The sequence below is a fragment of the Dermacentor variabilis genome, chromosome 3 (assembly GCF_050947875.1).
Source record: "Dermacentor variabilis isolate Ectoservices chromosome 3, ASM5094787v1, whole genome shotgun sequence".
In the NCBI taxonomy this organism is placed as follows: Eukaryota; Metazoa; Arthropoda; class Arachnida; order Ixodida; family Ixodidae; genus Dermacentor; species Dermacentor variabilis.
The window spans coordinates 44971707-44988180 of NC_134570.1; the positions used below are offsets into that span (position 1 = coordinate 44971707).

Sequence of the window (16474 nt, forward strand, 5' to 3'; positions counted from 1 at the left end):
ATTTCCACGTTAACTTGCTCTCTCCATCCTTCTGAACAGTCCTTGTGACTACATAGTCCACTTTATGCATTGTTTCTTTCTGAAAAGTTAAGCCAGTATTTTCCACCATTAAAAAAGTTCAAAATGCAAGTTTCGTCAGTTTCTGCGACGTCCAGAACCATGGAGAGTTTCGCGTTACGCAGTTGTCTTCTACACCACATGAGTCAGGCACAATCCAGTCGGAAATTTTCTATCTTCCATTGCATCTTCGTTTGGTCTTTTCACTGGGCTTTACTCCTCACCTCCACTACTACTGGTAAGTCTCCTTTACACGGGACTCGTATTACGGCTGTTTCCTCCAGTGGTTAACAAATAAGCATTGTGTCGTTACAGGTTCTACACTCCCATTTTCAACTGCGGTCCACAAGCGTACCCAGCGTGCCCTAGCACGACTCTACGGTCTGCGCTCCAAAAGATTACTTCGGGCACCAGCATCACCCGTTCCATGAGCAACTGCTATTCCTTGTACATTCTCTCGCGGACGGCGTCCTGCTGGTAGACTGGACTTGGCTCTTCGCCCGGAACTACTACTGGTACATGACGTTTACCCGGGACTCGTATTACGACTGTCCTCCATTGTTTAACAAATAATCACTGTGTCGTTACAGGTTCTCCGGAGCACAAGCGTACCCAGCGTGCCCTTATACGACTCTACGGTCTGCGCTCCAAAAGTTTACTTCGGCCACGAGCATCACCTGTTCCGGGAGCGACTACTGCTGCTTCTACGTTCCTTCGCCAGTGGCGTCCTGCTGGTAGACTGGACTTGCCTCCTCGCCCTGCACTACTGGTAAGTGTCGTTTACACGGGACTCGTACTACGACTCTATCCTCCAGTGTTTAACAAACGAGCACTGTGTCGTTACAGATGCTGCACCTCCGTTTTCGACTGCGGTGGGTACCTAGCACGCCCCTGCACGCCGGCTCTCCGGTCTGCGCTTCAAAAGAGATTACTTCCGGCACGAGCATCACCCGTTCCATGTGCGACTGCTATTGCTTCTACATTCTCTCGCCGACGGCGTCCTGCTGGCAGACTGGATTTAGCCTGGCGCCCTTGCACTTAATTCTGGTAAATATCGCGTACACACGACTGTACTGCACCTGCGTGTTCTCGAATGACCAACAAACGGGGCTTGTGTCGTTTCAGGTTCCCAGAGTTTGCTGTCGCTTGTGGCGCAAGAGAAATATTCCAGCATGCTCATTTACAAGAATATTCCCGGCCTTGCCTCACGAGCAACGATCTTCAGCCCGATCGTCCTGCCGCGTGCTCTCTACCAACAAGATTCCTCGCTTCCTCATAAACTCGTGAACGCGTCGCACGCCTGTTTTGCCGGTGTCCTGCACGGTGTTGACGGCGTGTTCAGGCTCTGAAGGACTGCGTGTCGTCACCGTCCCGTGACCGTCCATCGGATGTGCTCCTACAGTGCGCTGTTGCCCATTTCCGCAGGCATATGTAATAAGTTTAGTGTAGCAAGCTTTTCTGCTTTGGAAGAGTGGTACGTTGCTCAGCGAAAGGATGCAGATTCTAGGAATCGGGTTAATACGAAGCAGAGCATAAAGGTCTGGTTTCGTGGACACCACTCGGTCCTTAATAAGGACTGTCAATGTTTTCATGAGCCGATCTGTAAATTTTGGGTGGCGAGAGTAATGGACATTCATTGACATTGTGCACTATTGTAGTAGCACGTTGGTGTGTGTGTGTGTGTGTGTGTGTGTGTGTGTGTGTGTGTGTGTGTGTGTGTGTGTGTGTGTGTGTGTGTGTGTGTGTGTGTGTGTGTGTGTGTGTGTGTGTGTGTGTGTGTGTGTGTGTGTGTGTGTGTGTGTGTGTGTGTGTGTGTGTGTGTGTGTGTGTGTGTGTGTGTGTGTGTGTGTGTGTGTGTGTGTGTGTGTGTTGGTCTGCGTACATGTGTAACCTACTGTGCTCCATTTTTTCTGTTTCGGTCGAGAACGTATGACATGAGCTCCACTGCTACTTGGCGCATTTCGCATTTTTCATGTTTTTGGTGGTAGCATTTCCAGCGTCACAGTTGCTTCACTTTTCCCCGTTCATTCCTGTTGAAAGGTTCCTGGTTTGATGGTTTACTGTCGTCTACAGACATCCGCTTTTGGATTGGTCGTACCGCTGGTTTCTTTGGCTTTGGTCCCTGGGTTGACCTCTTTGCTCATTTCAGCATTCAGCGGATTTGTCCTGGCGTCTTTCTCATTCCAGAAACGAGGTCTTCACACATACTCGGTTCCTCCACGTCACTCATCACTGACTCGAAAAGGTCAACATGCCACTGCAAAAGGGCGCAATGTCAATGAATGGGAAAGGGGAGGGTGGTTACTCTCGCCAACAAAAATTTCCTGATTTGTTCATGATAATGATGTCCATTTTTAAGACTGATTGGTGCTAAATGCCACCGGGCTCGCTGTTTCTATTTTTTTTTTGTCCTTGGCTCATCAAATGCTGTTATGGATCTACATGGTAGAAATTGTGTATTACCTGTCGTTTGTTTACCGGACAGTCCTACCCGCTGTCACCGCTTGTTGACCATATATACTGCGCCGTAGTTTGATATTTTATGTGTCCACAACTATCCCGTACTCTGCGAGATCGGTAGGAATACTACAGGGCCGTGGCACCCTTCAGGCGGCTGTGCCGTCATTGCCTGCTGACTGTAGTTCAGATTACGCACACTAGTGTACTTTAATCCCGAAATTGCACCGCGTGAGCCACTGTCACAGCTGCTTCGAAGGGGCTACATGTACTCGCCTTACGCCAAGTCGTGTGTAAACACGTCCAGACAACTGACGTGCACGAGCACGCTCAAAGAAATCTTCATAAAATGTCCGCTTTACTTGTAATTTTAGTGTTGATGTGAATTAAGTTTACCAGAGTTTCGCCACGTAATTCTTTTCTGTACGCTGCTAGTCTTCATTGCTCTTCGAATGCATCTCAATGTTTTTGCATTGAATAGTGTTTGAATTTGCACATGCTACAGCTATTGTCCTAATCTCGATATAAGGAAGCACACTTGATTTATTACGAATTACTTTCATTGTTCTCAACCTGTAATAACCTTACTTCTGCATCGCTTCATAACAAAAATGAACACTGTCCTTGGCAAATGGTTACGTGTGCCGCATTACTCTGCCTATTTTTTTTTCGCTGCTTTCATCCACTGCGATTAAAAAAAGTCGGGCCATCACGCATGCGCGATTGTGCTCATTCGTATGAATTTTTCTTAAAGGGACACTAAAGGCAGATAAGTCGACGTGGACTGTTTAAACATTACATAAACCTCCCAACGCTTGTTTCGTGCCGAGAAAACGCTTAGTTTACGAGAAAATTGCATCTGAAGGGCCTGAATACCTGTTTCGAAATTGGAGTCTCCCGCCACCGAACCCGTGGAGTGGTGACGTTGCATCCGCCACCCTTTCCTGCCGTCGGGGAGTAAAACGGCGCCCGAAAGACGGCGGTATCGAGCCAAGACAGATCGGCGGATTCGCCGCTGCAGCTGCTGCTTGGTCAAGTGGCGTAGACCGTTCGGGCATCACGCGACATCAAATGCAAGCTGAATTCTAAGCTACTTGCAGTTTGTGCGCGTATCGCGTTCCGGCAAAAACCAGCGCAGCACAACGCGATAACTAATGAAGCGCGAAGGCGTGGGCGGCACGGAGTGGAGCGAAAACGTCGTGTTTCGACCGACCGCGTCGTTGTCAGGGTTATGTCAATTAGCTTCTATTTTTTTTGAAAAGTGAGATAGAACAGGACAAGCCGGATTTTACTTCGTCTTGTAATACAATGAAAGGTCATTTTGTGCAAAGAATAGTTGAGCACCAGTGACATAATTTAACTGAGGAGTGCTTTCGTCATCGGGCAACTATACTTGAGTCTCTCATCATGTCCGGCATTACCTCAATTTCTCAATTAAGGCCATGTTCGCGATAATATTCACTCCTTAGACATTCCCGAACCCTAATCTATCACTTTATAGCTCGACTTAATATTTGCCTTTAGTGTCCCTTTAACCTCGAACATACACACAGCGCAATGTCGCCTTACCGTAGGAATTTTCATTTTCAATCTTCAGTTACACGACAGTCAGGCAATTGCGCCACACGATGCTCGCAGTCAGTTCACGATACGACCAGTGTGGAGGTGGTGGTGGTGGTGGTGAAGTATAGCAACAGGCGGGTTTAGCCTGGCGAACAAGGCCGGCAATTGCTCCGCCCGAACGTCTCGCACAATACCGCTGAAGGATTTCACCATATGTCCATCAAACCGGTCTCTCTTAAGAAATCGATGAGGAGACGTGAAGTTTCTTTGCGGGCTATAACTGATCCCTCGGGAAATATAAGGTCTTGCAGGCGCGCATGCGGAAGGTCCTTGTTTTGCAGATTTTTCAGGAGAGTGTCTCTTTCATCTTGGAATTGCTGGCAGGACCACAAAAAGTGCTCAGTGTCTCCTGTCTCGTTGCATGCCGTACAGTTCGGAGAATTGATTCGCCCCGTATTAAATAACCAGGCCGGTGTATTAGCAGATACTGTCCTTATTCGATATAGATGTGTGGCTTCCTCTCGGTGCAATCTCTTGGTTACGCAGGGCATATGCGGTGGAACCCAAAGCGACGCAAAGTGATTTCGAATGTCAGATTTTTGCACTTGATCACTCTTTGGAGCCTTGATTTTGGGAGGTTGATAGAGTGCTGCGTATGCAAGCGCATCAGCTTTTTCGTTTCCTGAGATGCCAATGTGGGAAGGAATCCACTGAAACTTTACTGTGAAGCCTTTGTTATTGAGTTCTTTCACGATGGCTAGTGATTTGCGTGGGAACTTGAGGGATGGCAAACCAGGGTGTATTTGTTGTAATGCGGCCTACGAGTCCGTAAGGACAACCACATTCTGCGGAGGCAAAGTCTTTAGTTTGCGCAGCGCAGAAGCTATTGCTACGCCTTCCACAACTGTGAGATTTGGACTCCTTGATATGCATCCACCGTGGTTGCTTAGTGGCTGTGGTGTTTGGCTGCTAAGCACGAGGTCGCGCTATCGAATCCCGGGCACGGCGGCCGCATTTCGATGGGGCCGGAATGCGAAAACACCCGTGTACTGCGATTTAGGTGTACATTAAAGAACGCCAGGTGGTCCAAATTTCCCGAGTCTGCCACTGTGGCATGCATCAACAGATCGTGGTTTTCGCACGTAAACAAATTTTTGTTAATGTGTCATCTTGGAGGCTTTTCCTTGTTGTTGTTTTTGTATAATGCAACTGTTACGTGGACGCAGAGAAAAGGCACACCCACACAGCACTCAATGGTTCACAATACGACAGCGAGCACGAAATAGCTTCACGTTGAGGTCATGATATTGGAGAATGTGACGTGGTGTATATATAGATCGTCGTCTAGAAATGTGTTGTAGTCCCTTCCGTACGTTTCCCATCTAACTGGGAAAGTTCGCATATTTACGCGCTTTCTTGTTTACTGAAAAAAAAGATACCGGAAGCGTTTTTTACATCTCCCAGTGAAGGCTCTCTACAAAGCTTACCCATTTCAGTTTTACAGCTTGAAGCTATTTCAGCTTTAATGTATGCAAAGAAGTCTGTTTCTGCGCCTTGACTTGTGCTGTTATTTTCGGTTTATTGATCTAAGAAAACTGTCGTCCGTTTCACATTTTCATACGTTGAAGTATCGTGAAGCTGAGAAATTATCTGTGCTATGTAAATTGAAGTATATATTTGACTTGTATTCCTGTACAAATGCATAATGTATGTTAATGCACCGTACATATGCTCCTGTTTGAAAAATCTGATTCCGTCCAGTTATGTAGCATAATCGCTTTTATTTCGGTTTACTTAAGTCTTGTTTTGCGCTGGTTGTACTCGGCATGCATTGCATTAAACTGTACCCTGCAAATCATCTGTCAAAATAAAGCTTTATTCTTGTTGCCCGTCTCACTGACTCCGTCTAGTGCAACGACTGTGCTGTGCCCGCCAACTGTAATGGCACATCCGCTGTCTGCAACTGGTCGAGCAACACCGACTGAATAGGAACATCACTAGGAGCCATTCAGAGTATAGGAAGACTGGCTTTCTAGGAACTCTTCGTTCTCCACCTTTCCGTTGTGTTGCTACCAAAGACAGGATGCTGGCGTTTCAGGGCATTAACATCCCGAATTTAAAAAAAAATGATGTGGCGCAAGTGATACAGAGATCGAAACGTTGGTAATGCGTATGCCTTTAATGGACGTCAAAACCCGGTCACTATAGCAGTCCAAATCAGTTCACCCGTCGCAGTAGCGGCTGTGGGCTTCTGCTGCTCAGCTCTAGGTCAAGGGTTCGGCCGTGGCAGTAGCATGTCGATAACGGAAAACGCTCGTGTACTTAATTTCAGATGCAGCTCACAGAGACCTGCTGAAACTAAGACTTTCTGATGGCTTTGTGTAGGTTTTTTTTACATGCCTGGGAACTGCAGTAAGTCGTACTGTACTAGCATATCTAATACGATTGGCGCAGTATTCATATGTGAAAAGAAATGCAGCTGGTAATTGGCGCTGTACAAAGTTTATGGCCCAGGAGCAGCCAGGTAGCGTGTGTTTCACGTATAGCCAATATAAATGCGTAACCTGCCAACATTCATCACACCATAGCCTGGTCAATTTACACCAATAAAATTAGGTTGTAAAATAGGACTGGGGTCTTCTAAGGGTGTTCCTTTATGGAACACGCTTTTCTGGAAGAAAAAGGGAGTTTCATGGGTGTTTACAAAAGGGAAAAAACCGAAACACCCCTATTGCACTCATAAGGGTGTGAAAATTTTAAGAGTATACAGTATATTCGCCCTTACTCAGGTTGGAGTGATAAGAACATGATCTAGATGAGAACCTTTCCGCCAAGAGACTTACCATAATTTCAAGAATTCGTGATGCCTTGTGTCTCAAAACTAGTTCCATTTCCTCGCTATATTATGTGTCATGCAACAGCCTACCTAATGTCACCGCTCTAATAACAGCCTCTCTAATATTACCACTGTGACTTTCTAATACGGAGCTCGCGCAGCTAATGTCTGTCACATGTTTGTAAACATCTCTAAATACATGTAAAAGGGGAATTCGTCTTTCGCGGTAACAACTGCCTCAAATTTGACGGGGTTTGTTTCATTTAAAGGAAAGACTCCAAATCTAGTGACTGCATGCTTGTTTCGAATTTTCGGTTTAGGTCGTCAATCTTTTATTAAAAATTCGCAAAAATCGCAAATTTTCAGAAAACGAAACTATGAAGTTTACAACTCCGTAACTCGGCAAGAAAAAATGATATCGAAATTCCGTGAATTGCATCTGATAGCCCATCTAACGCCGAAAAATTTGACATCTTGCACATGAATCTCAAAAAATTTATTCATCTCTAATTACAATTTGGCAGAACCCTCGTAAACAACGTGACAGATTCACGTAAGATGTAAAATGACATGAAATTTGTCCGCTTTGAACGATCTACTGGATGCCTTCTTCAGAACCGCGATATATGTTATAGCTATTAGTTCGAAAACTTCGTGCTTCTATTTTTTCAAACTTCTGAATTTTTAATACCTTTTTACCAAATTCAAGCCCTAAATCGAAATTCCGCTTCCTACAGTCACTAGAACTTAACTTTCTCTCTCAAATGCAACACATTTCTTTAAAATCTATGCAAGGGTTATCTCAGAAAAACGTTTTTGCGTTTTTACATGTATTTGAATAGGCCGCGTCGGAGTTGGGCCCGAGCTAAAGCTTCCTCTTAACACCAAGAACTGTATAACGCCTTGCAAACGCGCAGAGATGCGCAGTCTCCTGGCGAGCCTATTTACCCCCAAGTATTTTTCACTGTCAACGTGCCGTGGATTTGCGCATGCAAAGTCATGTCTTGTGCGTTTGACGTCATTTGTCTGGAGCCTACAGTGCACACTCGCCGAGCTCCTTTCGAGACACCGACTAGTATTTCTAAGCAAGTGAATAACTTCTCCCGACGCGTCGCCACGCTTACGCAGACGACGCAGGCTATGTTATAGCGTCGCCCGTCAGGCGTCTTCCCACAGGCTGTCCTCCCACTATTTTGCATATCACGATCGCGATACGCGCGAGGTGACCCGGGGCGGATATTTCAGCAACGCAGTCTCGCAGTCGCTTCTTATTCGCTTGCCCACGACACCCGCGAAGGAGAGCAAGTTGCAAGAGAGCCGAAACGTCCGCTTCATCAATGTGAGCCACAGCGCGAGCTACTGGGCGCGTGGGCTTGCTCACGCGTGCCGCGGTGAATGAAACTGAGATGCCACCGTAGAGTAGGCGAGATTAAGACAATCGCGAAGGAGTTAATGTTCAGGCCGCCCCGGTACGATATTTTAAAATTATTTGTTCGCATCAATCCAGTCCTCAGAAACTGCTGTAGCCGTACACAATGAGCTGAGCTACTCTAGCTAACTCTTCGTGTATTTCTTTCTTTCTTTCTTTCTTTCTTTCTTTCTTTCTTTATTCTATCACAAATGCCCCTGTATTTGGGTGTTACCTGATGGGTGGGCTTTTAGAAACAATGGATGATTTCTTCGATGTATTTCTTGAAATCATCGGGACTGGAGTGGTGCACGGCGTCGGCGGGTAAGTGCTTCCAGTCGATTGCTGTTGTGACAACGGACTTTGCGAGCGCAGCCGTGTGCGCAGGTGGGAGATGCACTGCTCCGAGTTGAATTTCATACAACTGGGGAGATAATGCGGCTGGCGAAATTTACGAACGGTGACGGGTATGTCACTCGAAGTGCTACTTCGTGGTCTACAGGGGAATTTAGAGAGGAGTAATTATTTGGGATACGTTCTCATCCACCCGTAAAGCAGCGAGACTGACTGGACAGCGTGGCTCAGTTCCGGGGACGTCGACCGACAGCTTGAACTTGTGCACTGGGCAGAGACAGCCAAGCAGGCCCAGGGCCTTACTCGAGCCCGATCCCTCAGCCACGTCCCGCATTTACCCTTCCCCCGTTCAATAAAGTTTACCACCCCCACCATCGGCAACGACACTTCCGTGCTGTTTGAAAGGTCAGTATGTTTCTTGTGTCTAAGTTAGGTGATGTGTCTAAGTTAGTGCATGTGAAAGTGCGTTAAAGACTCACGTTTTCTCTCTCTCTCTCATTCACTCGCCATTCCCCTCCCCACGTGTAGTGTAGCAAACTGAACTCAGTCTGGTTAACCTCTCTGCCCTTCCTCCTTCCCTTTCTCTCTCTCTCTCTCGTGTCTAACTACGAAAGCGTTCATTGACAAAAAGAATTACTTTCCCTTGTAACTATTTCTATGTTTGTCTCCTTTCATGTAGAGTAGGCAGGCGTTGCAAGTGACCCTTCCGGTGGCAGTTGCCAGCACTCTCCTCGCTTTCCCTTTCCGGCGATGTGTATATATGTTTTCAAAGCAAATAACCAGTAGCCCCCTTCTAAGCAATACGCCACAAGTCGGAAACCAGGGCTAGGATACCAAATTGGGGCTAATTTGGCTGTTAGAATGAACGACGATCAAAGCACGGCTGAAAACGAGATTAGCTTTGAAGCCAGGTACTTAACGTAAAAAAAAAAAGCTTTCTTTAAATTTATTGGAGGAAGACAGAAGTGGAACGTCCATAGCTACCGCTGTGGTTGCTCAGTGGCTATGGTGTTGGGCTGCTGAGCACGTGGTCGCGGCATCAAATCCCGGCCACGGCGGCCGCATTTCGATGGGGGCGAAATGCGAAAACACCCGTGTGCTTAGATTTAGGTGCACGTTAAAGGACCCCAGGTGGTCGAAATTTCCGGAGCCCCCCACTACGCCGTTCCTCATAATCAGAAAGTGGTTTTGGCACGTAAAACCCTATAATTTGTTTAACGTCCATAGCTTATGTTCACATCGGCTCTGTCTTCTTGAAATGTTTTCGCCGCGATCTTCTGTGAATACCAGCCCGTATTTTGTACCATTGTACCTACAGAGTCCGTGAGACCAGTAGGACTCTGTAGACACCAAGTTATCAGGTGGGACATTTATTTTTCCGGGACTGTGACCACTTTTGTGTTACGACCACGCCGTCGCCGCGCTAACACTAAGCGCGTGCGCCAGGTGCTAGGGCTCCCAGGTGCACGGCCTACCAGGCTACCTGGGCCGTTCAAGCGCGTGCCCGTGCGAGCTCTGCTGCGACGCACAAGCCCCTGGCCAAATCCGTGAAGCATGAAAGTACAAGTGTGTGGCAGATATATTTCCTCAGAGGAGTTAACCACCGAGATGGGCTGGTGTACCGCCCGTTCCCGCCGGTGTACCGCCCGTCGCCCCGACGACAAACGGGGCCGACAACTATCTCCAGAACAACAACCTAGGACCCAAGACTCTCGCTCTCGCTATAGACCCAGGCAGTAAGTTAGGAATAAGGTTCTCAACGCCGGGCACGTGCTGCCACTACCAGCAAACGAGATCAAGATCATCGTTAGACTAGAAGGAGCACTCAATATATCCAAGGTCGGCATCCCTACAGTGACTGCAGCTATTCTTCAAGCAACACAACTTAGCTCAGAAGACAGCCAAACCGACACAATCTGCGCGAACAACCAGCAAAACCTCATGTTGATCAGCACGCCCAGCCCGCAAAATGCGCACTTGTACGTAAGAACAAAGTCCATCCAAGTGAACGGGTTAACCCACGAGGTCAGCGCGTACGAAGCTGCCCCAGATTATACTACCAAATGAGTCATCAAAGGCATCCCTCTCACCGATAACGCCAGACAAGTCGACGCTAACATCATAAATCATCGTAATCCCCTAGCCGCCAAACGAATCGGTTCCACCACAACCATCGTCATTGCCTTTGACGGACGTGACGTACCATACATGGTTCGCTATGGCGCAATACTAATACCATGCTCCCTGTACCGCAAGCAGATCGATATCTGTTACCACTGCGACCGTCTCGGTCACCGCATGGACGTTTGCCCGTTCCCTAATAACAAGATCTGCCGGAGCTGCGGAGCTCGCAACCCAGATCAAGATCATCAGTATACACCCAAGTGCACATTGCGCAGTGGACCCCACCCCACAGCGGACAAAGCTTGTACTGCCAGATACAAAACGCCGTACGTTATACGAAGACGCCTCGGAGAACGCCGAGCAGCACAGCAATCAGCCCTTCAATCAGATTTCCCGTCCATGGAGACCAAGCACCGGTCCCGGTCCCACTCCCTCTCCAGACCGAGGGCGGGCAGTTCCAAATCAAGATCCACGTCGACTCCAGGAGCAACATATACGTTGGAAAGGGTGAGCTTCGCAGAGGCCCTGACGGGCGTCTCGCGAGAGGGTCATATAAGATCCCTCCCACTCCCTAAAGCCAACACAGACAACACAGATATCGAACACCTTAAGAAAACGCAGTTATGCGTGATTTAATCCAAAAGCTTACCCAGGAGGTTCACAGCCTCAAATAAGCCAAATCCCAATCCACACCCAACATCCCAGAACCCGCTACCAACTGCCTACCCGAAAAACTCTCAAGACTAGCCCCCCAAAAAAACGAGCCCTCCAAGAAGGAGCTCAGGGCCAAGTACGCTCCGAAGTCAAGGACATGCTCGTACACTCCAAAGCACGGTAGAAAGCTTAGACAATTCTCTAATCGCCCTTATGCACAAAGTCACCGCCATGGAAGCTAATATTCAAACCCTTTTCACACAAACCGCTTCCACCGCTCAAGCCGTAGCCATGGACACAACAGGAACCGTCGCCACCACCCTGCCACCTGTGGCATCCCCTATCCTTCATCATGGCCAACACTAACACTGACACAACGTTCTGGCAGTGAAACTGCCGAGACTACCTCCATAAACAACCCGTTCTCCGTTAACTCGAATGTATACTCCGATGCATTTTCTGTTCCTTTTCTCAACCCACTTCTGCTATAGCGCAAATTTCGCAGCAGTATGTATGTAAAAAGAAATAAATAAATACATAAATAAATAAACACCTCCGTACTACTTCAGGTCAACACGACGTAATCTTACTCCAGGAAACGCACGACACTCCGGTCAACCTTCCCGGATATCAACCTTTCACCGCGAACAACGCTCCACACGAGGTCTCCACACTCGTTCGAAAAAGAATTACTGCAATCGAACACGATCTCCACGATCGGCGCATCGAACACCTCTTTATTGAGGTCATCCCGCACAGAAAACGAAAGGAAGGAATATTTATCCTCAATATCTACAATACTCCATCTCAACGCCATAACCGATTCCTAACCCTCTTCAAAAAGGCCTTTAACATCGCAGGGAGCAGCCCCTTTATCATCGGAGGTGACTTCAATCTCCCGCACACAGGATGGGGTTACAGACACAGCACTGCTGCAGATCGTAACTTATGGCAAGACTCCAATTATCTCGGGCTTACATTCATTGCTGACCCAGCTTTCCCCACTCGCCTCGGCACTTCTACTGAACAAGACACGACACCAGACCTCACTTTCACCAAAAACTCAGACAACGCCCATTGGCGCAACACCCAACACGACCTCGAGAGTGATCACTCTATCATCTAAATTACTCTCCCAGGAACTTAGCTTCGTTAAACAGCTGATTGTCCCGCCTGCAAAAGGCACACGGGAGACTATGGCGTTGGTCTTCTAAACGTGAACCGCCGAAGAATACGTTATATATAGAGCAGACGATCTCTTCCACATCGTTTCGGCTGCGGTCCAGATTATCGCTGCGCTTATCCGAGGCGACATGCGATTAACAATATATTACGCGGTTCCCACGGCGTATATTCTTGGGAAAGCGAGAATTCAAACTTAAGGTCGTCGCACACCTCTGAGATGTGGATGCGCTTGTAAACATGTTTCATGATGTTTCAGTGTTGTATAAGAAAAAAAAAGAAATAAAATAAAAAAGATTGGAAATTTCTTTCTTGACTATTCTGCCATATTCAATGCTAGTTTTACAGTCGCGGACAGACTAAAATGGACCACGGCGAAGGCGGCTTCGGTAGGCTTTCTCCGATAAGCTCTGCTATTGCCGAATCTTAAACGAACAGATTTTAATACTATGCGCCAGAAACAGAGATAATTCCATTTAACATGGTCGCCACCCTAACAAGGCCCCTTCAGTGCAACTGTCGCCTGGAACATGCTGGCGTAAGAACTGCCCGCCAGCAAGCTCACGACACCGCCCAAGCAGTCTGCTAATAGCGAGCCGCCGGCGGTAGAGCATAGAGAAAGAAATTTCAACGTTGAATTTCTGTCTCTATGGGTAGAGCATGAATGCACACGGTTTACACGGCGTCAAGCGCTCTACGTTCCAGTAAAAAGAAAAAAAAATCCAAGATTCGATGATGGCAGTTATCATTGGAGAAAGCCTACCGAAGCCGCTTCATCTACTGCGAATAAACCCAGCAGTGCGAGATAGCATGGGTCGCGCACCGTCATTCCAACAACCTATCGCGCGCGGATAAATCCGAGTCTAGCAGACGAGACGCTGCAACGATCCTCTGCGTACGCGGTATCGTGGTCACGCGACAGGAAAAAAAAAGTGTATAGGGCCTTCAGCTTTAAGGTGGCAGCCGTCAGCTGCAGCTTGATCTGGGCGCAGGGATCAATCGCACTCCCGACAACCCATTCCGGCAGCGCATCAGACGGCGGCATCTGGCGCTGCTAGTTTGCACTGGTCCGCGTTTTTGACCCGAAGCCGCGACTGCAAATCGCCGACAAAAACAAAAAAAAAGAAAACATCTGGTTTTGGTTCCTTCACATCGCGGTGGTTCGATGGCCTGCGGCCGTCCGTACTGCGCGACAGCGCCACAGAATAAAGAAACAGCGCCAAGTGGTGAACTACTGGCGATACACGCGCCCATTTGTCCCGACCAAAGAACGTTGGTCCCGACCATACCTAGAGGGAAATCTGGCGCTGCGATCGTTCAACCATCATGCGAATGATGGGAAGTACAGGCTTCGGATTGGCATTCTATTGACTGGCGAACTAGTTTACAAGTATTTTTTGGCAGTTTTGGTTTCGCTCCAAGCGCAATTGCTATAACCTGCAGTGGGACAGTGCAACGCAAAGCTCTCTGCCTTTGTTATGTTGCTCGAAGTGGCGATACCGCGCTGGGCCAGCGACTGGGACGATGTTTGTGTCGCGGTGTGGTGTCGAAGCCCTGAAGAGAAAGCGACGCCATCGTAAACGTTGAAAGAACATGTTTTGAGCGTTTGGACCTTGGTTTTTTAAGTGTGTTAGGTTGGTGCTGTAGCGTTACGTGCTTTATGAAACTTCAGAATAGGAAAAAGAAGGCACTACTGATACAAGACATATACAGTTGTTCTTCTAGTGGCTTGACAATCAAATTTTATTGAGGGCTTCATTATGCATTGCTCGTTTATGTGCTCATTGAAATGCGTGTTTTAGGACTTTGAGAACACAAACTTACTTGTGGTAGGAAAGGTTGCTGCTTCCTGGCTGTAGTTTAGTGTCGCAAAACGGGTAAGTGCAAAGCCACGCCATAACGCTTCGGAAGCGGTACGTCAATATAAAATATGATGAAGCATACTCGTAGGAGGCCACTAGCGTCCTAGCTAGCACTGCAGCAGATGTGCTTAAAATACTTGAAGACGTTCAGCAATCGTGATAGCCGACGCAGCCTTTCGAAAGGGCGAGAAAGTTCGAAGTGCCTGTCGTCTGCGAGGAAAGTCTGGCGTTTGCAGCAAGCAGACGTCGTAGCAGACGATACTTGTAGCATTCGCTCAAGGGCGCAACACTTTCTCACAATAAAAAGAATTTATTTCCATAAATACTTCATGAGTATTTTTATAAAAGTACATGCACGGCTGTTATTGCTGTTGCAAAAATAAATAAATAATTATTCTCTGGCGTTAAATCGGGAACAGAATCGCACAAGAATGCACACCCTGGTGTGTCCTGGTGATAAACCATAGTAAACCATGCTTCCATCTCAAAGTCATACAAAGTTTATTTAGCGTGTTGTACATTATGTAACATAATGCAGAAATAAAATTAGATTCTACGCGATAATATTTGAGTATAGCTTCGTTTACTGCGCCGCAAGCAAACGCCACTACTCTAAAGATCGAAGTCAATCCGAAGCCTGTACTTCCCATCATTCCCATGTTGGTTGAGGCAACGCTCAGGAGAGCCCCGTAGACACTAGCGCCACATTTCCCCCTAGGGTACTTATTTAGAAACTCTATGGTCCCGACCGTCAGCAGCAGAGCAGCCGAACGCGGCACTAGAAATTTATCAAGCATGACAAGCACCAGCGCGAGAGCGAGGGTGCGGAGGAGAAGTTTGACGTCCCTCGGGTTACTCTGGTCGCGAACGGGCGAAGCGCGATAGCAGCGCTGGGCCCGCAGCCGCTGCGGCCGCCTTCGTCATGGTCCATTTTAATCTGTCCGCGACTGTACATGCCTATAACTATTTTGTTAGGATGTAAAGTGTCTCTGGGCATTTCGGAGCTCTATGAAAAAGAACATGAAACATACCCGCGCTGACTTTTTTTTCTTTTTTTTTTTGCAGGGCCCTGACAACCAGCTACGGTTGGGGGGGGGGGGGATAAACCTTGATATTAAATTATAGGGGCCCTGTACGCGTCATATTATTAAGCCAAGTATGTCTTGGTTTTTAACATACAGTTTCATATTAGTATACGTCAGCCACCCACCACCCACCCACCTTTGGGCTCAAGAAGCCTGGTCTAGCAATAAAGTTTATTTCTCTCTCTCTCTCTCTCTCTCTCTCTCTCTCTCTCTCTCTCCATTTCGGTGAATCGTGCAGCATTCATTGAAGTTGCCATGGCTATAAACGTTTTGTTGATTAGACACGCAGTTACTTCATTCCCTACATAATTTGCGTACAGTTCTGAACCCAAAATGAAAGGTTTTACGCTGCGCTAAACTGGCACCTATGCTAAGCAGCTGCCTTCCTTGGCCAAAGGCATCGAACCGATGACCACTCATGCTTAGCACGAGAAGGCCACTGTTCACTGAGGCCACTGTTGAGGGGTCGCGGCGCAAAGCAAAAGCAAAACAATATTTAAATAAAGTTATGAAAAAAATTTGGAAGTACAGAAAATTAACTCTACATGTATACTACCGACCATACCAACGCGAAGCCAGCAGGGGGTGGGATCAGATGCAGTAATCTTTGGTAAATGAAGTTTTCAACAAGGAATCCAAATATATTGAAAAGTGTTATTTGTGATTAGGTGCTTCAAAGAATAATTTTGTCATGATATTTCTTGGGCTTATGAAATCTTCATGCGTGTGATCTTCTCGTCCCAAACTTTCGCGATGTCTTTTGCGCCGAGTCATTCAGAGTAGAGGAAGAACGGCCTTCTATTAACTGAGCTCTTCGTTCTCCGCCTCTCTATTACGCTGCCAACAAAGACCGAATGCTAGCGTTTTGGGACACCTACATCCGGAAAAAGCA

The 16474-nt window shown here is 47.3% G+C and overlaps 1 protein-coding gene and 1 long non-coding RNA gene across 2 annotated transcripts; both read left to right on the forward strand.

Moving 5' to 3' along the window:
* Positions 1–648: 648 nt before the first annotated feature.
* LOC142575490 (uncharacterized) lies at positions 649–1811 on the forward strand. The gene is made up of 3 exons (XM_075684896.1): positions 649–826; positions 904–1104; positions 1183–1811. The coding sequence occupies exons 2-3, from the start codon at positions 904–906 to the stop codon at positions 1342–1344; spliced, it is 363 nt and encodes a 120-aa protein (XP_075541011.1). The 5' UTR covers positions 649–826; the 3' UTR covers positions 1345–1811.
* Positions 1812–1838: 27 nt separating this feature from the next.
* On the forward strand, positions 1839–5970 carry LOC142575491 (uncharacterized). The gene is made up of 2 exons (XR_012826654.1): positions 1839–4179; positions 4989–5970. It is a non-coding gene; the product is annotated as an uncharacterized LOC142575491 (long non-coding RNA).
* Positions 5971–16474: the final 10504 nt, after the last annotated feature.

Excerpts from the sequence above, each read along its gene's own strand:
- LOC142575490 (XM_075684896.1), top strand. The coding sequence starts at position 904 with ATGCTGCACCTCCGTTTTCGACTGCGGTGGGTACCTAGCACGCCCCTG. Across the intron at positions 1,105-1,182 it reads CGCCCTTGCACTTAATTCTG|GTTCCCAGAGTTTGCTGTCG; the intron begins GTAAATATCGCG and ends GTGTCGTTTCAG.